The sequence below is a fragment of the Amblyomma americanum genome, chromosome 1 (assembly GCF_052857255.1).
Source record: "Amblyomma americanum isolate KBUSLIRL-KWMA chromosome 1, ASM5285725v1, whole genome shotgun sequence".
Lineage (NCBI taxonomy): Eukaryota > Metazoa > Arthropoda > Arachnida > Ixodida > Ixodidae > Amblyomma > Amblyomma americanum.
This window is the reverse complement of record NC_135497.1, coordinates 94,236,573-94,258,254: the sequence shown is the minus strand read 5'-3', so window position 1 is coordinate 94,258,254 and position 21,682 is coordinate 94,236,573. Positions and strand designations below refer to the sequence as shown.

Below are 21,682 nucleotides of genomic sequence, written 5' to 3'. Positions count from 1 at the left end.
AAACTGGAAAACTTCGTGTCATTTGTTTAGTCTTTTGGTTGTACCTTCTTTAAACATAGTCTTTTGGTTGTACCTTCTTTAAACAATCTGCTGTTTGTCGCAAGATAGCTATCCTACCTTTTAATTTCGTCTTTTTTTTTTTTTCAGATTCCATTTTGATGGGCCCTGTGGGACAACACTGCCCAAAGCTCTTGCCTTGTAATCCTTTTGGCATCAACGCACAAGGACACAGCACGTGAAGAGTAGTGCAAGAGCATGTGCAGTTATTTTTTTCGCACAGGAAGGAAGCTTTAAGGTGCAAGTTGTAAGTGTACTGAGGGCTTGTTTTTCAAAAAGTATGCTGCTGTAGTGAGGGAAAGGCAACTGTGATTCAGAATTGCCACATGCAGAGCTTTACCACTGTACACTTAAAAAGATCTTGTGTGTATACAAGCTCCTTTTCTGTACGTTCCAGTACTAGGTGCTGCCTTGATGGGAGTAGCTTGTAACAGTTGCAAAAATAAGACTTGCCATCAACTATGCAGACTCCTATTATTGGTGCTGCAGTTCAGCTTAAGGGCCATTGACTTTCACTTTTGGTAACAGGCTGGAAATCACTACTGTGTCTTGTCAGATACGTCATGAAGGCATTTGCAAAGGAAAAGCCAAACCATTCACCAGCTTGCTTTTGTGGACTGTGTTGCATTGTTTTTCATGGGCCAGCATTGGTCACTTCAGCCTTTTTTTTTTAACTGTACTGCAGCTGACGTTGGCAGGTCTATTTAGGTATGGATATTTCATTTTTCAGCAACAATACATCAGTAACAGTCCGACATACAAAGGAGCTGTGCTAAGAGTTTTTGAACTCGTCCTATTTTCATGAATGTGCTAATTGTAAGCCGCCTGTGCAAGGCAGAACCAAGTAGTTTTTTATAGTGAGCAAAAGTTATTCTCATGCAAATGCACAGATTACTGTTCATGAGGTAATACCATTTAATGTATTTTTGCTTTTATAATTTATAACCTGTGTACGTAGGTTTCTCATTCGCACAGGATGGACATGCTATACTTCTTAGAAAGGAGTGGTTCTCACCATCATTCAGTGTAAAGGCAACTAGACACGCACTGGGTGATGGTATTGAGCAGATCAGTGTGTGAAATGAGCACACTAAGAGATATGCCAGACTTTTGATGCCTTTATTGTTTTGTCAGTTTTGTAGAAATGAACTCGAGCAGTGCCCCTTATTTAAATGCACAAATGCTATTCACTTGAATCAAAAATGAGAGGGCGCTGCTCAAAAAATTAACAGCTGCCAAACTTGAATACATAAGCACACAGCCAGAATCCAGAAAAATATTTGTCAATATTATATTTACATTTTTAATCAGCGTTCTTTGTTCTGACAAGAATAAATGTAGCTGGGAATGCAGCCCACCCTTTTTTTTTTCGGTGATTGTCTGCAATAAATACTTTTTCAAAGCTAGTGGTTCAGTCCATCAATCTCTGCTGCTACCACACTTAAAACAGTAAAAGGCTTATGAGATGTCTTTACCATATGAGGCACTCTGACAGCTAAATGGCCACCAGTGAAGTGCAGTGATGCAGAGAATCGCACTGCATGCACAACATATGACCAGAAGGTAAGTTTGAACATGTACTCAACACATCAAAATATACGCACCACTTCACAGGACTTGACAAGCATGAAAAGCTATGACTATGGCCTCTAAACTTCACATCACAAACAAATGCAAACAGTAGAGTAGATATGCTGCCTACTAAGAGACAGCTTGAACAGAGCCACCACAAAGAGCACTGAACTAGGCGGCACACGCAAGCTAGCTACACCATGAATGATATATGAGCTGTTGATAGCACATGATTAAAAAGGACAGTGCTGTTTTATGTAATCCGTGGTTCAAAACAGTAGAAATGCCTCACTTCAATGACACCAGGGGCCGTATTTTGCACCATTTCATTCTCTCTGCTTCTGGTCATTGGCGTCATCTGCCACAGTCTACATCACCAAGAAACTATGACCGATGGCACACCTAACGAGATGAAAATGAGATATTAGAAAATACAACCCCTGCACCTGGCATAGGCTACCTCCTCATTCGGGTATTAAAACTATTTAATCTGCAAACAAGCAATTAGATGTGACAAACATGAGACCAAAAGGTTTCAATTCAGAAACTGTTCAGTGTCAGAACAAGCACTGTGCTACAACTATAAAATAAGCAATGTCATTTTCAATCCTTCCTGTAAAAGTGTAATCAAGTCAAATTTTACTGAATAGAAGAGCCCTGCAGGTGCTATTGCTCTAGCATTCGAACACTGGCAGCAGCATGGGATAAAGGTGCAAGCTTGCAAAAAAAAAAAATACAAAACGTTATCTGCATTTTCTGAATATGTCCAAACCTACATGTAAATCCATATGAAAACCATTTCAGCTAGGCTGTTGCATGAGGAAGGTAAGATTCCCTTGAAATACAGTGTACACGAAGCCAGTATCAAAGGAATACAAAAAAAAAGTTGAATCTTGTATTGCATAATATAAAATCGTTGCAAAATTCGGCATCACAGACTTGCTGGCATTAGTTTACTCTCATAGACAACCTGCTCCAGAAGAGAGAAAGGAAAAAATAGTTTAACATTCCTTGTTGCATCAAAAAGAACGGAACTTTCTATTGCATTTTATGCACACTAAACATTTAATCCTGCAAATTCGATCGGTAAGGTAACAACAGTGCAGCTGTGACACAATTTTCTCGCAAGTTCTGTCCTGTCTACAATCCGCAGAGAGTTGGGTGCTGCAGTTGCGTACCTCAAAAACCATGTCACAATACCAATTTGGTGCAGCCAGCTATTGCTGGCAACACAATCATTTTTTGCTTAATCGTGAGGCTACACACTTCAATGACAAGACAATGAAAAATTACATGTGGACAAGCATCCGACCTTCCATAAAAAAAAAAAACAGGTTCCTCCATGGGTATAACATGTTTGGAGACGTTTAGCCATCCCCAAGCTCTTATGGTTATGGAACATCTTCGATGCCTTTCTCAATGCTAGAGCAAATTTAAAAACCTTTTTTTTTCCATATGTGGCATAGTTAAAAACATGTGGGCTCTGCCTACGCAGCTTTAACTGTACACAAAACATGTTTACAGTAATACACTTTCACCTATTACCAGACAAACTGCTAAGTTGTTGTAATGTGTCACAGAATTGCCGAGAAAAATTATGCTGCATGCATGAGGTGCAGAATTCCAGAAAAGCTGACAGTTGAAGTGTTTTATCATTTATAATGTGTTGAAAATGTACACAACCATTTTTGAGTTTCAGGATATTGTGTTTGCAATGATCAATGCTACACACAGTAAACAGTTTCCTGCCTCTGCCTGACAGGCATGAAAGACACATCACTTTTAACATCGGCGGATTATGAGCACCTTACATATTATTGGAACAGGAAAATTTGTTGCTCTCGGCAGCTTGAAGTATCACTGACGAGGCTGCGCTGCCGCATCCCCCCTCTAAATTTCTATTTACACAAGTCGGGTTTGGCGCTCTCTCACCTTTGTGCATTTTGCCGTGAGCCTGAATCTATAGAACATTTTAGGCTGTATTGCCGCCGATTCACCTCTCTGAGAAAAAGGTTGCTGGAGGAGCCCTTGCAGCATCTTGGCCTTAGTTTGAGCAGCCCGCTCTTGCTGTCATTTGGCGCCACCACATTTGGGTTCAGCCACAGATCTGTTTGTACCGCTGTTCTAAATTTCCTGATAGAATCTCGCCGTCTGCCTTGCTAAGTGTTCAAACTTTTCTTTTCTATCAATTATTACATTTTGACTAAATCATTATTATTTAATCCCTCTCTTTATTATTATTCTTAAAACTTTAAAATCAAAACTCTCATCCCTTTTCTGTTCATGACGAAGAATTCACCGGTGTTGCGCTCCCACGTGCTTTTCCTTTTTATTAACTGCGTTCAGGTGAATAGCCACCCGATTCTAGGCCGATCCCCCAGTGTGGGTATGTGCCATTTTTTGATAGGCTAACAACAACAACAACATAATTGACATGAGAGTAAGATGAGTACTTGTACACAAGTGTTTCACATTTGCATAAGCCATTAATGTTGTAAAAAGTGCCTTAATGAGGGCTCCAACATTAATTTGCTTTAACTCATAAGCTGTGCTTAAGGATTATTATTATTGATATACATGTAAAATATTATTGGTACTTTCTCTGAAAATTTTGCTGAAAGACTAGGTAGCTCAGCTTGGGATTTCAATCTCCAGAAAATAAGCCTGGATGCATGGCATGAATTTCACAGTGAACCTATTTAGGAACTGAAAAGAATCTCTCCTAAGTAATGTCTGTTTTCAACAGCAGAGCATTGCGTAGGTCTTTTTCTTGAACTGAACAATGGCAGTGGCAGTGCTTGGCACTAGTTTTCACTTGGGAGAGCATGCATTCAAAAGTGCTTGTCAGGTTTTCTTGCCCTTTGGTTTCTTCTGCTTTGCCTTGGATTTGGAATCTGGTGTCAGCATTTCTTTTTTGATGTAACCACACTGTTCAAGGAGATCTCTGGCCAATTTGTTGATGTGCTTGAAGCGATCTGGGCCCAGGTGAATGCCTCCATACCAACGAGTGACAACTATGAGAACATTTTTCACATCGAGAATCTGTTGGTGTGGAGCACAAGCAATAGTTTTAGAGGGAACTAAAGGAGCCTTAACAATGTGTTACTATGACAGGGATGCAAAGAGTCTATATCAGAGGACTAGTGTAGCCAAACAGAACAAAACAAAACTCGGTGTCTGATAAGTCGCACCTGCCATAAGCATGCATCCCATTCCAAAATTGTGCTTGCACACACAAAATGCTGCATGGGAAGCCTGGAGAACACCAAGAGCTGTTGAGAGATACTATAGTGTGAAATGCAACCACTCGGGCATGACATTAGAGCAAGGGCCCTCAATCTCTTTAGCTGCCAAGAACCCCGACGGCTGCCAAAAGGTAATGAGGAACCTTGCGTGTCTCGGCTCCCATTCTGCTCCCCACCCCCAACACGCATGCAAAAAAAAAAAGAAGCATGCAGATGCACAGCCCCTACAAGAAATGGCCTAATTCAATTAATATCCACTGGCTTTGGAGCGAAACAACCTTTTGCAAGCAACTATATTACAGTTAGTCCCAAAATGAAATGAGCATGCACGAGTTTAGATGCTTGGGGAACTGAACAGCACTTCAAGAAACCCGAGGGTTCCATTTGAGAACAGTTTGAGAAACCCTTGCAGTAGAGCATACCTAAGCTGATCCACTTCTTTGTAAGTGTGCAGCCGAACCAAAATAAAGAATATGGCGCCATGATAAAACTGTATCAATGTGTGACAGCACAAATTGCTCTAAAATGGTAGCATTCAGTGAAGTAACGTAAGTGCACGCAGTACTGTGCGACAGGGTGCTGGAAAACTACTGCACCATCAGCATAGGGTTTTTGACCATTCTTAAATTAAGCACATAAGCTTTACCACAGTGCAACGTGTACCGAAAGGCCATGCACCTGCATAATCACAGTCCATTTGTTGTCAGCAGTGCACCAGAATACTTGTTTCAGATGCAAAGCACAAGAGTAGAACTTACATCTAACAAATGAAGGAGGCGATTTCCTGCGTATGTCTCTCCATCATCTTCGCTATCTTTGCACAATACGGTGCGGGGCTCTGTTTGCAGAATGCTAAGAAAGGAGATGGGGCAAATGATTTGCAACAACAGAAAGCTTCAACAATGCAAGGAATTAAGAGCCTACGTACCGATAAGCCCAAATGTTGTGGGTGGCTTCTGCTATTTTTTTGTTAGTCTTCAACTCATCCAGGACTTGTTCAACCTTTGAAAGGTTTAACAGGCACATTGTCACAAAAAGGGAGGTTTTCAAACTAGTAATGTGATAAGAAAAACAGCAGGGTCATTCTATGCCAAGTAATCCAGTGTTTTTTTCTTGAACATCAAACTCTTTTTGGCAGTACTGTAAAATGGCATTTCCTGGTTTGTTTTTGCCATTCAGGATTTACTAGTTATCTCGAAAGCCTTTCACCTTTTGTGATAACCAGTACAAGGCCTGTAATAAGAAGAACCCCCCCTCCCCAGAAAAAAAAAACAGCATGATAGCATCATTGTAATGGTATTTCTTACTAGCCAACAGGCTGATTCAACTCCTCAACTACATTTCAGTTCAAATGCTATGATACAAAAAGCTGCTGTGTGACAAACATTAGAACTAAAAATTGAATTTTTTAAATTTTTTATTCAGACAACGTTGATAACTTGAAGCACACAGATTACACTGCCTGACAGGCACACAAGACAGCTGCATTCTGATATTGTTTTAATATTCCCAGTAGAGTTGATGTAAAATATAAATACCGTTTTCACAAAAATTCGGTTTCTGAGGAACAAAAACTGCCCTTGGTTGTTGGAGCAAGAACCTAAATGGCACTTATGTGCTTGCCACCACAGCTAACCATGCGCCAAGTTCGAAAAAGTTATCTTTAAATGAAAGAAATTGCTTTTTGAATTTTACATCAACACCAACTTGGTGTAGAGGAAGACAGTACTGTCTACTTTGTAATCAGCATTTCTGGATTTCCTTACATAAAAGTTGGTGCAGAACCATATCCATACTCTTCCCTATTTCAAGGTCTCTAATACAAATATGGCTTTTAGCACAGTGCATTTACCCCACAATAAGTGCCTAAAGCACGCACTTGCTTTGCTTCAAGTGCAATCCTACAAGTGAGTTTTATTGCATGAGTATTGACCACATTGCAGTTTCACCCATCACACGTTATTCTTTCTCAGATTACCAATACCTTTCTGGAATGATCTGTGCAACACACAACAGTCTCCTTCGAAGTTCATTGTCTCTGCATGCAATGCTCAGGACACCAGAACTTGGTGTGGCTTTGAGCCACCTTCATTTGAATTACTCGCTTAGTATGTTTTCAGTTGTTAGCAGCAAGGGGTCACCACTTTGGATCCACCTACAATAACCGCAACTTACATGCGAGCTATATTCAATAGGCTTCTTGACATTTGTACACAAATACCGCAGACTAGAACTTAAAAAAAACTCTTTTAAAATACCCTTTTGAGTTTTACCTTATGATTAGGCGAATTATTAAGGTTCTCTGTGCCGTTTACTTTGAATTTTTCTAACCACCAAGGGCACTCTTTGGCCCTCAAAAACCTGACACATTAAGAGAACGGTAGCGAAAGTTTTCACAGCAAGACTACTGAGAATATTTTTTTTTTAATATAAACTTATGAACCTTATGTGAAAGATTTGTTTTTTACATAACAATATTTGAAATAACATTTAGTTAAGCCACCAGATCAATCTATCTACTTGTAAGAAATGGCAACTGAGCAAATTGTGTCATTCTAACTTTTTGATGGAAAAAATTGTATGCGACAGCTATTTCTAGGAAACACTGGATCACTTGGGATGGAATTGCATAGCAAAAATCAGGCCAGCAATGATACAGCCTCACTCTCCAGCTACAACATGTGCATAATTTGGATTTATTAAGCACATGGTTCAAGAAGCTTAACTGATTATACCTGTGCAATCAGATTGCCAAGAAAAACAGGTCAGAACACATTCAATGGTTGCAGTATATGCTGAATGTAAAAATATTCCACTGTTTGCAAAGAAATAACAGAAAGCTTACTCAAAGACTAAAACACTAGAGCCTCTAAGAAAAATAGACGGGCCTTGAATCTACCATAACCACATAAGTGCAGCTCAAGCTCAAAACAGGATGATCCCTACTTTAATTACAAAAATGAAATAACAAGTCAGCACATGCTTAGGTCAACTCGCAAGTAAGCTAGCTCTTTCTTGTCTTTTCAACTTGCAGTTTTGCTAGCGGGGGGGTTCACCCACACAAATGCACTGTGCAGTGTCAACATGCAACTAAATCTACAATAATCGTGGGCAGTTTGTGTACCAAACTGCACATTATTTTGCTGCAAAAACGGTGGCACAGTATCCCTGCAGAAAATGCAATGGATGAACGACCACACTTATTTTGCAGTAATGCAAAACTCACTTGTAGAGCGGCATGAAAAATTACCAAATACTATGCACTAGCATGTTACGCACCTCTCTCACAGTATGGACTTCAGCAAGATGAGCCTGAAATACACTTCTACGATCTTCCAGTATGTCACCGTGAAAGACATTCAGGCTCCCTCTGAAATCTACGGCTGAAATAAAACAGTGAAAGGAAAGGCTTGAGAAAATGATTCATCTACTGTTATGTACTAGCACATGGTTCGTGATAAAAGGTTTTAGTGGCTTAAATGCATTATCCGATACACACAAACAGTAGAACTCATGATGTTTGTTGCATGAGTTTGTTACCTAATGAAGTGTCATTGTAACAAGTCTCTCACACCTCAATGAGAATCTCCCTTCTAGGTACAAGGAATTTTTCAAGAAGTATTGACACAAAGTGCTTTCATTTTTAGCTTTATGCTTTAGCTTTTAAAAAGCATAGCACGTTGTTTTTGATTCAAGACCCAAGACAAGTTATCTGATGTATGCCACTAGGCGCTGCTTATGATGTAAGCGCATAACCTGAAAAGCTCCCAGTCTCACATAAACATGGCGTAGCTGACAGCCATTGCCATCCTGAATCTGACAACTGTCAGACTTGCCATATTACCACTGCTGAGTCTCCTTGCTTCTTTCATGAGCATAGGTTCACCTAATAAACAGTTTTGAGTTCTATGCCAGTCAATCTCGGACCTAACACAATTTCAAGACCTACTAGTGAGACCGACAGCCAAGTAGCTCACAAGAATTGCATGGTCATTCTGTGAATGGTAATGCAGCTTTCAATCCAAGTGTTTGAATTCAAATAAGTGTCATTTTAATGGCCTCAAAGCAGCGAATGAATGGCCTAAGTAGAAGTGCTTTCTTGACAACCCAATACTCTAAAGCTGTTATGAGTAACACAGTCAATGTGAAAAAGTATGTCGGCACATTCACACCTGCGAGCCATGAAGATTTTGTGACCATTTTGGTCTAAAAGCGTCACGCGCAGGATGGTCGCATGCTGCTCGATTTTCCAGCTATGTGGTGAGAGTTGTAAATCCGCTAAACCAATTAGTGGCACCTCGGAAGTAATGTGGAGGTAGTTCTACGCCTGGCTTCTTGTTGCTGGTAACGTCAAAACCAATGGTAAAGACCGACAACTCTCATTCCGAACAGACCATTCCAGAAAGTGACCCACCTGGAAGTGTGAACATTGGTATATTGTAGAGATGCTCCTTGGTTGCAAATCGCAGCTGGCTCATGCCCTTTGTTACTTGCAAGTGTGAATGCATCTTATTACTGAAAATGTTACTGCCTAGAATCTCTGAAGTCCTAGATCGACTGCTACATTTTCATTTCTTTAAACATTTGGCCCACTACATACAACTAATGCATGGGCTTGGAAGATGCCATCAAAAATTCAATGCAATTCAAATCCTAGCTGCATTATGATACTGCGAGAGGCACATGTAAATTTGTGCCATTAGAGTAGTGTCCTGTATTTTGTGTGTAGCTGTTAAATGCATTGTGAGGCAGCTGCGCTGCATAGTGGAACGCACTGGCACTTGAAAAATCATGCCACCTTCAGAGGAAGCACACGGTCCAGCCAGTAACCAGAATGCTTCAACAAAGGAGGATGCTAATGGTGTCACTAAAAAGCGCTAGCAATTACTGCAAGTTCATAAATGTGGGTTCTCCCATTGCTGGAGAGCTAAACCCAGTGCTTCTGGTATACATTATAGAAACAAAAGTTTAAACCGTACGAGGAGATGGAATGTCTGGCTGCATCGCCAGCAGATGAAATGATTCAACCACTTCCGGTGTTTCATCATCACTGGCACACGCTGATCTCCGCTCAACAGGATCTGCACGCACTGCTTTGCGAGCAATCTCGATCCAGTCATAGATGATGCTTTCCCCCATGTGATTGCTGTTAAGAAGATAAGGAGACACTAGATGTGACAAGGGCTTTCTAAATGTCTCAAAAGCACAAAAAAGGTAAACAGGTCACAAACACACAAAAAAGGAAGCACAAAATAAGTCACCAGATTCAAACAGTACAAATAAATTTTCACGGCATCACACTCCATAAAAAAGAAGCCCGAAGCATGCAACTCCCTCAGCACAGAAATTGTGAGAGGCCCCAGAGTAAACAGCTAACACAGCGAATTTTGCATGTTTCAGCACTTATGTACACATGCACACTAACACACTTTGCAAAACAGTATTATAAATGGCAACATACTAGAAATGATCATCCAGGTCAGCCAAAAGCTTTGCCTTTCTCTCTTGGCTCATCCATGGCGCGCTGAAAAAGCACACGCACAGGTAAAAATGACACTACAGGTACACAGCGTCTACATTAAACTGTTCGCTGCGGCGTTGCCAGCTGAGTTTTGAACGGCATATGTACCATGCAGCTATATCAACTAACATGCATGTCATTTTTCTGCAGTAAGCTTCCATGTGCTTACCTTATTTCGTAGAACGGCGGTGCTTCCGAAGGATACTCTGGTGGCAGTGTAACCTGCCGATTAAACCAATCATGAAGAGAAAAAAATACTCTGGAAGGTGGCACATTACCTGGAAACTCAGCTTGTCACCACTGGCTTCGCTACACAATTCTATCTTGTAGACCCGTTTCGCAGCATCTTCAACCTTCCAGTCTTCTTGATATATTGCACTCAGTGCCTCTATTTCATCAGCCTGAAACATGTAAGTACACACGTGAAAATAACAGAAATTTGAATTTGACTTCAACCGACATCATTACGCATCGGTTCTTTCGCACCGTTTCCAAAGCACAACTGACAGTTACAGCGCTTTATTTTGCGCTGGCGAATCCCTTACCTGAGACGAAACGTTATCTGCAACGGCTATATGGTCCATTCCCTGCGACATTTCCGAAAGTAAACGCGCCACTGATGGTGGACTCAAGTGACAGCGCGCGCTGCAAAAGCGCCGTGACTCTTATTAATCACAACGGTTTCCAGCGCGGGTCAATCTATCCATTAGACTGTACCGCCCACAGGACTCCGCGTGATGCTGGAACGCGCAACTATTGAAAACTGAAACTTCTGAGGCTGGCATACGTGACGCATGCGTGCACGCGTGGGAAGGGTTTGGATTTGGATATGTAGCTTTTACTTTGAATCTAGCGGTTCTTACGAAAAAAAAAAATCCCCGTAAGTGTCCCAGCCTATTTTATAGGAGGCCCTACAGTCTTCTTAGTCTTAATGGAGATTTTTCTTCACAACTTCAGTCGACGCTTGGTTGTTTCCACCGCACCAGCCATAGCATTTGGCCCTCCGATATCCGTCGTATCAGTGGCAGCCAAACTGCCATCTTGTGGCAGGAGCGCGGGAAACCAAGTTCCTGCTCAAACGACATTCCAACGGGAAGTTGAGGCAGGAGCACCGGAGGACAGTTCAGAACTACGTGTTCTGCAGACTCTTCTTGTCGGCACACCACACACGTCACGTCTGTTCCGTTTGCGTTTCGCCCGCTGCGTTTCGCCCACCAAAGCCTTGTGCGTAGCATTCCAGCGCGTGCCTCAAAAAATGGCTGCGGCTTACCTCGGCTATGGTGGCTATATCTCGGCTAAGCCCGGTTAAGCAAGCGAAAGCTTCGTTATGCGTTGTTATGCTGTGTTGGTAAGCCAGTTTAGACTCAACCTCTTCGTCCGTCGCCGAAGTCGTGGCGGAGGCAGAAGCAGCAGCGGCTGCCTCCTCTTCGCTGCCGACTTTCGGCATCCTTCAACCGTCATTGAAAGAGTCTACGCTACAGCTCTTCGTCGGTGACTGCCGCTAGCTTGGCACGTTTAACTTCACTACCTCTAGCTAAATAATTAGCATGATTGGCAACGTCAGCCGGATGATCAGACTCAGCCCGTCGTCTACCAGACCGTCCCGACGGCGTGGACGGTCCCGGCCGACTCGCTTCACCCATATTAGCGAGAAACTGAGAGGCGGCAGTGTGTATGCATGCACGCGAGATCGACGCCGTCTCCCTTTCAAACGAACGGTGAGTCACATGGTTAGTGGACACAGCTGGCGAGGGGCGCGCGGCTGCAGCTGCGGCGAGTCAAGTGGTACGTACGTCACGTGGCTGACACACCTCCACTTGAAGGTCAATTGTACCACGCCAATGACCTTGGCTCGACGTAGCTAGTAAGCTTTCGCTTTAAAAGCAGCAAACTTCCTACGGAGTTCTCGTAATTTTTTTCCTCCTTGATCTCTGTCTTCCCGACGCAATACGTGTGGAGGGCCGGCTTCCCCGCGGCCGTCCTCCAACGTTGTGTCTCGGCCACTAAAGGGGCTGTGAAAGGGGGTCCCAACAAAGATGTGGTGTACCTAGGATGCTAAAGGACGCCAATTCACAAAGATCCTCCAGCAAGAATTTTTTAGATGCGTTTTGTGGAAGCTGAGTTATCTGTAGTTCAAATTTGAATTTCCGCGTCTTCGCGCCTTTCCCTCTCCTCTCGTTACTTTTTGCACGCTGAAATGTCGGCGCTCCTCCACCGGCCCCTCGCACTCGCCCCCTCCGCCGGCTGCCGACGCGCGAGAACCAGTGCTAGCAGTCCGCTGCTGACGTAACCAGCGCGGATGCTGACGTAACGAGCGCGTATTCGGGCGAAAGCCCAGCACCGCAGGTCGCCGCTAGGCACGGAAGCGGGAGATTATAAAATTGTATTGCAAATTATCGGCTTGATTTTGAGGTCTTGTACGCGGCATGAACGCTCGTTGGCCTGTACTCTACATGATGCAAGCATTTTATAGACAACCTCAAGCACCCTTTTCAGGGACCCTTTAACACCCGCTTAGCTAAAGTGAATGATTTCCATGTTCCTTACGCTTGCAGCGGATAAACGCAGTGCGCATGCATTTCTCAAACACTGAACATGAATTTATAACCTTTATAGCAATTAAAACTCCCGCTGTTACTGCGAGAAAAGATTTTAAATGTGTAATAAGTAACTATTTTGCCTCGCTTAAACGAACTGTGTCATTGACAACTTCTTATAGACACGTAGTCAAGGGCTTCGGATTAAAGACATCTCAAGGACAACCAAACATCCCAGTGGAGACATCCTCAGGACATTTTCAGGATGCCTTAGCGTTGTCTGCGTGGTTGTGTAGCATCGCAAAAAAATCTCAGTACACGAGAAATCCGCGCGACGTGCACGCGTCAGGGCGCTCTATGAAAATATATATGTATGTATCGGATTCTATGATGCAAGCGCCAATCGGCCAATGCAGCGTAAAACTGATTATCTGGACGCCTCCTCTTTAATATTTAATCTGAGCAGAGGTATAGTGAGCAAAAAGGGTAGATTTTTGAATGGCTCCCTGAACACACACAGCAATAAAGTAGAAAATAGTACATCGTGGGTTTCACGTGGGTGCCTCCGTCTCAGTGATCAAATCAGCAATGGCTATATCTGGAATTGTCTGCAAGGTGGATTCTCGAAGCTTTCGAAAGGCAGAAATTAAAATTTAAGAGAGGTTTCTCGCGTTATTGTCACGTCTGGGCAATACATTCTTTCTTTTCAGCTAGTTGGCTTTTGGTCTTTATTTTATTTTTCACGTACGCTGACAGATCCCTTTAAGAGGTGCAGGTTCTATATAAAAGCAGAACTAATCCCAGCAGGAGCCGTAACACGTATGCAATCATAGCCAGGAAGAGTCTGCAGGCTTCTGACTGGCACCAACTGAAAATATAGGCAGTTTAATCTGACAAATCCCAACCGATCCCAGCTGACACCACACACAAACCTTGTTTCCACTCAAAACGTGCCATGCTGATCAGTTGACCTACTGTTATGGGCCCGAATAGAACCATTTAGTTTTTATTATACCAAGCGTCTATATATAACGATACGTCCAGCGTTCCCAGCGATTCTCATTAAGATATACGGCGGACGTCGCTGTAGGCCCGTGGCTAAAGTCATACTCGCCGTGCTGCTTATTGCTACACGTACATATAGAGCTCAGCTTTCGCGACTTCCAGGAGCTGCAAAGAGAAATTCGCCGATTAATTCTTAAATCTCCCCACTCTCACAAATGGCACAGATCGACGTCGGTACGTTCGGATGCGGACAGCAATCACCGCTGTCACTTTCACCAGGTCGCATGCAAGTAACGGCGGCAGGCGACACGACCTAGCAGAGATAGGCATTCGCTCGGAGCCTTCGCTTCGCACTTAGTAAACATGTCTCGTAATCTAATTACCTTGATCTGTACTGGGCATCGAGTGCTTAATTATTGTACCCGGCCTAGCTTCTCTTTACGGTCAAAAAAGAGCAAAAAGGCCTCCATCAGCTAATTTTTTAGATGCTATCTCACAATCATGGGAAAAGGCATGTCGAATCTATTTGATGCCTACGCCGGTACAACGGCAGTGAACAGGCCGTCAGGCAAATACCAGCTCCATCACAATGCACAGAAGAATGCTCCGTCACACGTACCTTCAGCAAAAACACTCACTAACTGTACAGCTTCAAAACACGGTGATCGGATCCGCCCGATGTACTCGAAAAACGAATATGCAGGCAATGAGGATATTCCTGCTGGAGTATAACGTAACACAAACGGACAATTGATTTTGAACGAGCCTCAGACTTGAGGATCCACATTTACGTCACTGGAAATAATTAGTGCCAACTGCTACGAAATCGCATTTAGACTATTAGACCTAAAAAGAAGAGCTAAAAGCCTCGATCGCGGCCGCGCTGGCCGCGCCTCGCCGACTTCTCAGAGCGCTGTTCAAATCCAGCGCGCAGGCTGCTAGGTCATGTGGCAGGACAAAGCTCAAAGCCAACCCCAGAGCCAATCCTAGAGTAGGCAGCAGCCAGCTAAAGCCAACGTCAGTCCAGAGCCGGTGTTGGGTTGTCGGTCTCTGTTACGATTCGTGGTTGCGATGCCGCGTGTGTTCGCTTAAAAATGCTGCTGCTGTTCGACATGAAAAGTCACATTTTATGAGCATGTGAACTGTGTTCATCGTCTCGATCGCATGAATGAGGACGGATTGATGGACTGCTGGCCCTTACGATCAGGTGCGGAACTGGTTCTGTGTTGTCGAGTGCACCGTGGCAGCTTTGTGCCGTTTACGAATACTTCTTAATAAGACTCTTACCAGCGCTACATCTTTAGTTCTTCAGCATGGACATGGACATTGTAAATTTTCTTTGTTGAAAGAGATTTCAAGCGGGCGCAACTGCTCATCGAAGAGTCTTGCGGAATCCATCAAAAGGGGTGTTACAATGGATGACATTATCAAGTCTCCTAACGATATCAGAGAGTACCGGGTGATTACCCTGGAAAATGGCCTCACCGCACTGCTGGTTTCAGACCACAAAACGCGTCCACATTCTCCAATGTCTTGCTCTTCGTCTAGACATTCTTCATCCTCGTCATCGCCAGCGAGTTCAAAGAAGATGAGCCATGACTGCGTGACCGTTGCAGAAGAGCTACCAGAAAATTGTTTTGAGGCCGCACAAGTGGCCGCGCTTCCTAAGATTAGCATTGCTTCTTCGATAGCAAACTACCTGAATGCCACCAAACACGAGGACCCTCCGCAAGCAAAAGGTACTCATGACCAACCGCCAGAAAGGAATGCTGAGCTTTGCTCTGTGTCATCAAGCCGGCCGCAGTCGTCGGAGTGTCCGTTTTCAGACGACACTTCCGACGAGAGTATGAGTGATGACGACGTAAGTTGTCAGGGCAGTGAAAGTGAAGCCGAAAGTGATGCTCAGTCTGGACACCATTCTCGGGCAGATAATAAGCAGCAGAGTAATGCGAGGAAAGAAAAAATGGCCGCTGCTGCTCTGTGTGTTGGTGTGGGAAGCTTCCATGAGCCCGATCAGTTACAAGGGCTGGCACACTTTCTTGAGCATATGGTCTTTATGGGCAGCGCCAAGTACCCACGAGAGAATTACTTTGATGCCTTTCTTAACAAACATGGAGGCAGTGACAATGCTTACACAGAATGCGAAAGGACAGTCTACAAGATGGAAGTGCACCAGAAACATCTGCATCGAGCTCTGGACATATTTGCCAATTTTTTTGTGTCGCCATTGTTAAGAAAAGAAAGCATGGAAAGGGAACTGGAAGCCATTGACAATGAATTTCAGCTGGTGCTTCCTTCCGATACTTGTCGTCTCCAGCAGTTACTTGGTAGCATTGCCTATGAAGGACACCCCATGAAAAAATTTATGTGGGGCAACACAAATTCTTTGAAAAACGTACCAGAAAAGGATGGCACAGATGTTCATGCGGCGCTACGTACATTTTTTGAAAAATACTACCGCCCATCACAAATGACACTCGCTGTGCAATCAAGGCATTCCTTGGATGATCTCGAGCATATGGTCAAAGAGATATTTTCCGCAATGCCAACGCGGACACCTTCGGAGGAACTTATAAGCTTTCCCATTTCTGAGCCATTTCCGGTGGAAGAGTTCACCAAACTGTATAAAGTGCAGCCAGTGAAGAAAGTCAACCGTGTGTCTATCACTTGGGCTTTGCCATCCTTGCTTCACGAGTACAAAACAAAGCCGTTAGAATATATTTCTTATGTTGTAGGACATGAAGGTGTTGGCAGCATATTGGCCTACCTACGAGAGAGATCGTGGGCCCTTGGCCTTGTAGCTGGCAATGAAGGATCTGGATTTCATCACAACACAACTTGCTCCTTATTTAACATTACAATCTCCATCACTGAAGAAGGCCTGAAAAATGTGGAAGAAGTGCTTACTGCTGTTTTTTCTTTTGTAGCCATGGCTAGGCAAGTAGGGCCTGTTAAGAGCATCTTTGAAGAAATCCAAACAGTTGCTGACAACAACTTTCGCTGGTGTGAAGAGGAAAGTCCATTGGACTATGTTGAACGTCTGTGTGCAAACATGCAACTTTATCCACCACAGCATTATCTATCTGGTGAAACATGCCTTTTTGAGTATGACCCTGTGTTGATTCAAAAGTGCCTGGATGAACTTGTTCCCTGCAAAGCTAACATCATGATCATCTCTTGTCGTTACCAAAAGCAAGGCATCTGCTCCCTGAAAGAACCATACCTTGAGACTCCATACTGCACACAGGAGGTTCCACAAGAGTGGTTTTCGGCTTGGTCCAACATTGTGCCTGACCCATACTTTGAGGTACCTCAGCGAAACAAGTATATTGCCTCTGACTTCTCTCTCAAGGAGGGGAACGAGCACCAGTCAGATTTGCCGATCAAACTGCATGAGGACCAGCGATATCGCCTGTGGTACAAGAAGGACACTAAATTTAATGTGCCAAAAGCCTGCGTGTACTTTCAGCTCATATCTCCAGTTATGTACATCTCTGCTGAAAATGCTGTCCTTATGGACCTACTCTGCGACATATTACTCCAAAACATGAGTCAAGAAACCAACGCAGCTGTGTGCGCAGCCCTGGACTTCACTATATCAGTTAATGAGAATGGGCTCATTATAAAGGTTCTGGGCTTCAATGAGAAGTTGCCATTACTCTTCGATGTTATCTTGCACCATCTAGCTTATTTTGAAGTAAAACAAGAGCTCTTTGATAACATCAGAAAGCATCTGCACAAGCGGTACTACAATTTGTTCATGAAGCCGGCACACCTTTGCACAGACACTCGATTCTCTGTTCTTCAACAGTGTCACTGGTCAAACATAGAAAAGCGAATGGTCATCAAGGACGCAACTGTCTCTACTCTGCTGTGTTTTGTGGAGCAGTTCAGGAAGCAGCTCTTTCTTGAGGGCCTTGTTCATGGAAACCTTACTGCATCGGAAGCTATTGCTTTGGCTGAGCTTGCCGTTGAGAAGCTGAGTTGCACACCTCTTCCACCTTGCATGATACCAGATTCTAGAGTGATGCAAATTCCACTTGGAAATTATTATTGCAGAGTTGCATCATTTAACATTGAAGACCACAACTCAATGATTGTCAACTATTATCAGCTCGGTCCTGGAAGTGTTAAGCAGCATACACTTGCAGAGCTAATGATCGACTTCATGGAGGAGCCATGCTTTGACATCTTGAGAACCAAATCACAACTTGGATATGATGTCAACTGTTCAAATCGGAACACTAATGGTATTGTTGGGTTTACTGTGGGAGTGTGTTGTTCTGCTGAAAAGTTTGCCTGCTCATACGTTGATGAACAGATCGAGCTGTTTCTTTCCATGTTTGCTAAAAAAATTTCTGAGCTCACCCAGGAGGAGTTTGCCACGCAAGTTTCGTCGCTGATAAAACAGAAGAGCTGTTCTGACCTGTATTTGCAGGAAGAAGCTGACAGGCACTGGGGAGAGATAGTTGCTTTCGATTACCTCTTTGATCGTCTGCAGCGAGAAATTGACTTTCTGAAAACATTGACCCTTGAGGAATTCAAAGACTGGTGTAAGCTGTTCCTTCCACTGCAGCGCCCTGGAGAGCCTCATCGGCGAAAACTCTCAATTCAGATTGTGGGTTACGGAGAAGCAGCAATTGCAGAGTCAAAGCCTTTTGGTTGTCACTTGCCTCATTCTTCATCATCAAGCACTGGTGATATCCAGAATACACCATCCGAAGGCAAAGCACTTTCCTTCCAACTATGCATTGAGCACATGCACAACATCCACCCATGGAAGCATCCTAAGCGTCCCCATGACCACAACAGCACTGAAGAAACAAGCAGTGAAGATCTGACTTACAGCTTGCAGTTTCTTGAGTCAGTGGTTGGAAAAGAAGAAGTATCATACATAGGTGATGTGACAGTGTTCAAGCAAGGTCTAGCTGTGTACCCTCTTTGTAGGGTGAAGTCATGAAGCTGTTACTGTGAACATTCCTCTGCATGGTGCTTGTGTAGTGCAGTCCTACTTGTGCAAGTGCTGCTGAAATGTGCTGCAACCTTTGGTGCACATCATGGCTTGCCAGAAGCTTAATCTTTCTTTTGCATTGAAGCCACATCTAGGCGGTGCAGTTATTCACTAACAGCTTTTGAATTTTCTCGCATAGCATTGCTTCATACAGTGTGAAATCTAATTACTTGTGCCACTTTAAATGGCACCTTTGTTGGTTGATGTGCCTTTTAAAGTAATCTGCTGAGGATTTAAAGCTGTAACTTGGTCTTTTGAAATGCAATTTTTTGAGCTGCTTTATGCCTGAGAAAATCTGTGAAGGCACAACGAGTATATTAGTGACAATAAATGCGATCCTGAAAGCAACACCGTTTTTTTCTAGTGCAGACACCGACAGCGTGTGTTCAAATGCATTATTATGACCAGCCAAACTTTTTGCTCTTGCGTTGCATTGAGTGCAAGCTTAAGGGAAAAGGTGGAGAACTTTTGTGTGTTTGGTGTATTTCTTCTTGAGTAATTATTCTTAGTGTTGATTCAGAAGATAAATACAAGTAGCTTTACCAACAGGAGGTGATGAGTGAAGATACTGCTAAGGTGCATTTTCCTACTTCTGTATAATTCCAAAAACACTGTCAACTTTCTCACTCAAATGTCAATACCGGAGAGATGCTAAAATGGGATGTTTGCATAAGAGTATGTGCAAACACACTTGTGCTTGCATCCTGTTCACTGCCAGCAACGGTGTGTTTGTAGGCCTTTTAATTGTCCATGGAAGCTTCTTTTAGGGGCAACAGACCACCTTACAGGAAACAGACCGCCCTTTTTCCTGTCATGTGAGGAGTCGCTGCTAATTGTGGACGGGACTTTTTTTCCACAAGGATCACGGACTGGGACTTTTGCAGTGACAATTGGAAATAACTGAACCATTGGCAACAATGGACACATACCTAGTGCCAGTGTTACACTAAATGACTGAAAAAGCACATGCACAAAGCATGTTTGCCTGGGATATGGTGACAGCTCCTGAGGCTGAGATATAACAAATACCTGGTTGCATTTGCGTTCTTGCTTTTTTGATTTTCTGACTAACTTTGCATGTTGCCCTTATTTTGTGATCCTTCGCAGATATACCCTGAGTTGCATAATCATGGTTATTTAAAGCATCTAAACAAATATTCTGCTTATGCTAAGGTCTGGCTCACCAATTGCATCACTTACTTGGCCTGCATGGTGCAGTGCCATGCTTCATAAGGAAACTGCCTACTCAGCATATTTCAGTGTTGTTGATGCATCGTGCAAGCAAGAAGATTGTTCAAAAATGTTCACTCCTTTCTTCGTGAGAGGCATGCTTTAAGGCACTGCTTTGGAATGAATGTGTAGTGTCCTAGCGGACAACAAGTTGGATGCTTGGAAAAGATTTATAGATCCCAACAATTGTTTAGGCAAGGCAACGTTTGTATATACTGAGAGCAATGCATGACAATGTTGAATTTTTAATTGCATTAGCTGACATGGTGTTCGATGTTCACAGACACGAGACACTGTTTTGTCTAAGTGTAAGTAGTAGTTCTTGCTTTTCTTGTGCAATGCTTGTGATTCATTTGTAACTTTGTCGGGCAGAGTGAACACTGCTCCATAGGCTGAACAAGAGAAATAGAGTAGGCATTCATTTTCAAGCTGGTGATCAGATAGCTGCTTAGGTCTTTGCTTATTCAGTCAACATCTGTTCATTTGAAATTGATTAGCACTAGTGTTTTTCTTTTATTGTGGCCAGGTTCACATGTCCCTCCCGGTGATTATACCTCTGTGTGGGGAGAAAAGCTTGTTAATTCGAGTTTACAATGCCGAATACTGGGTAATTTGAACTATGCAGATTACTATTGCTACTAATCCTGCAAAACCTGCCAACAGGGAAACTTCCTGTTACAAGTTGTGGAAGATGCATCAACAATCACTACATTTGAACTGAGCTCTCTCCAATACGTCGCCTACCGCACTTGCATACAACGACAGAGAAAAAATTACGGCCGAGCTGGATGCGGCACCACGTCGGATATGCCATGAAGGGAGAGACCATTAGAGGGACACTGAAACTTCTTCATTACGATTATATATACATATGGCTTTGGGATAACTGAGGTCACCGTGACTACAAGAATCACTCAGCACTGTCGGTTCTACAAAGGGTAAACTGAAACGAGATAGATTACAAGATTCGTGACATTTGGCTGTTCTACAAGCAAAGGGACTGAGGTCAACATAGCAGATTGACAAAAACATGCTAAATGTCTATTTTCCCCTCCCTCCCTCCATCCCCCCTCCTTCCCACCTCAAAGGGAAAAAAAAGGCTATTGTTGTATCATCCGGACGCTGGGGACAAAGTTGCATGCTCTGCAGTTGTCATGGCTCGAGGCAAGTACTCTAGAAAGGGCATGCCTTCTAGGCCATCATCTGCTCTGGAGAATTGGAGTAATACCCCTGTCACACGGGCATTTCAAAGGCCCTCAAACCGATAGCCTATCGACTCAAAGGCAATTGAGCGGTGCTACACGGGCAGTTTCAATGGCCATCGAGTCAACAGAGCAGCGCGGAACTCCATCGAGATTTCAAGGACCTTCGAGCGCTGCACAAGGTTGCTAGCGTTGCTTCGAGCAGCGCCAAGCGCACTTCCGTACACGACACATTCACGGTACAAAAGCATGAACAAACATTAATCACCTAGACTTTAATGCAAGCAGTCTGTAAATAATTT

The 21,682-nt window shown here is 43.4% G+C and overlaps 3 protein-coding genes across 6 annotated transcripts in view; 2 read left to right on the top strand and 1 right to left on the bottom strand.

Moving 5' to 3' along the window:
* The window catches only part of Sirt4 (Sirtuin 4), a 32,579-nt gene extending 31,116 nt beyond the window's left edge, over positions 1–1,463 (top strand). For both annotated transcript variants that reach the window (XM_077646231.1, XM_077646232.1), the window contains exon 9: positions 148–1,463. In XM_077646231.1, the coding sequence (XP_077502357.1) occupies positions 148–202 (55 nt within the window). In that variant the 3' untranslated portion in view covers positions 203–1,463. The remainder of the gene's footprint in view (positions 1–147) is intronic.
* On the bottom strand, positions 1,160–11,199 carry LOC144113258 (protein IMPACT-B-like). 3 transcript variants are annotated; one of them, XM_077646233.1, is made up of 9 exons: positions 10,941–11,199; positions 10,674–10,796; positions 10,565–10,617; positions 10,336–10,398; positions 9,854–10,020; positions 8,154–8,257; positions 5,803–5,876; positions 5,633–5,726; positions 1,160–4,671 (listed from the first exon to the last, which is right to left on the bottom strand). In XM_077646233.1, the coding sequence occupies exons 1-9, from the start codon at positions 10,989–10,991 to the stop codon at positions 4,474–4,476; spliced, it is 927 nt and encodes a 308-aa protein (XP_077502359.1). In that variant the 5' UTR covers positions 10,992–11,199; the 3' UTR covers positions 1,160–4,473. The 3 variants fall into 3 exon arrangements, with proteins under 3 accessions (XP_077502359.1, XP_077502361.1, XP_077502360.1); XM_077646235.1 differs by having other exon boundaries at positions 1,874–2,031; positions 10,941–11,193; XM_077646234.1 differs by having other exon boundaries at positions 4,382–4,643; positions 10,941–11,193.
* Positions 11,200–14,948: 3,749 nt separating this feature from the next.
* Positions 14,949–19,496, top strand: LOC144113255 (nardilysin-like). Its single transcript, XM_077646230.1, has one exon. It carries the CDS (start codon positions 15,352–15,354, stop codon positions 18,895–18,897), a length of 3,546 nt encoding a protein of 1,181 aa, XP_077502356.1. The 5' UTR covers positions 14,949–15,351; the 3' UTR covers positions 18,898–19,496.
* The last annotated feature ends 2,186 nt before the right edge of the window (positions 19,497–21,682 follow it).

What these genes read in the sequence shown, in the direction of transcription:
- LOC144113258 (XM_077646233.1), bottom strand. Translation starts at nt 10,991, where the DNA reads ATGTCGCAGGGAATGGACCATATAGCCGTTGCAGATAACGTTTCGTCT. An exon ending in CAGATAACGTTTCGTCTCAG is followed by an intron (nt 10,797 to 10,940) that starts GTAAGGGATTCG and finishes TACATGTTTCAG; the next exon opens with GCTGATGAAATAGAGGCACT. An exon ending in GTGACAAGCTGAGTTTCCAG is followed by an intron (nt 10,618 to 10,673) that starts GTAATGTGCCAC and finishes TTTAATCGGCAG; the next exon opens with GTTACACTGCCACCAGAGTA.
- LOC144113255 (XM_077646230.1), top strand. Translation starts at nt 15,352, where the DNA reads ATGGATGACATTATCAAGTCTCCTAACGATATCAGAGAGTACCGGGTG.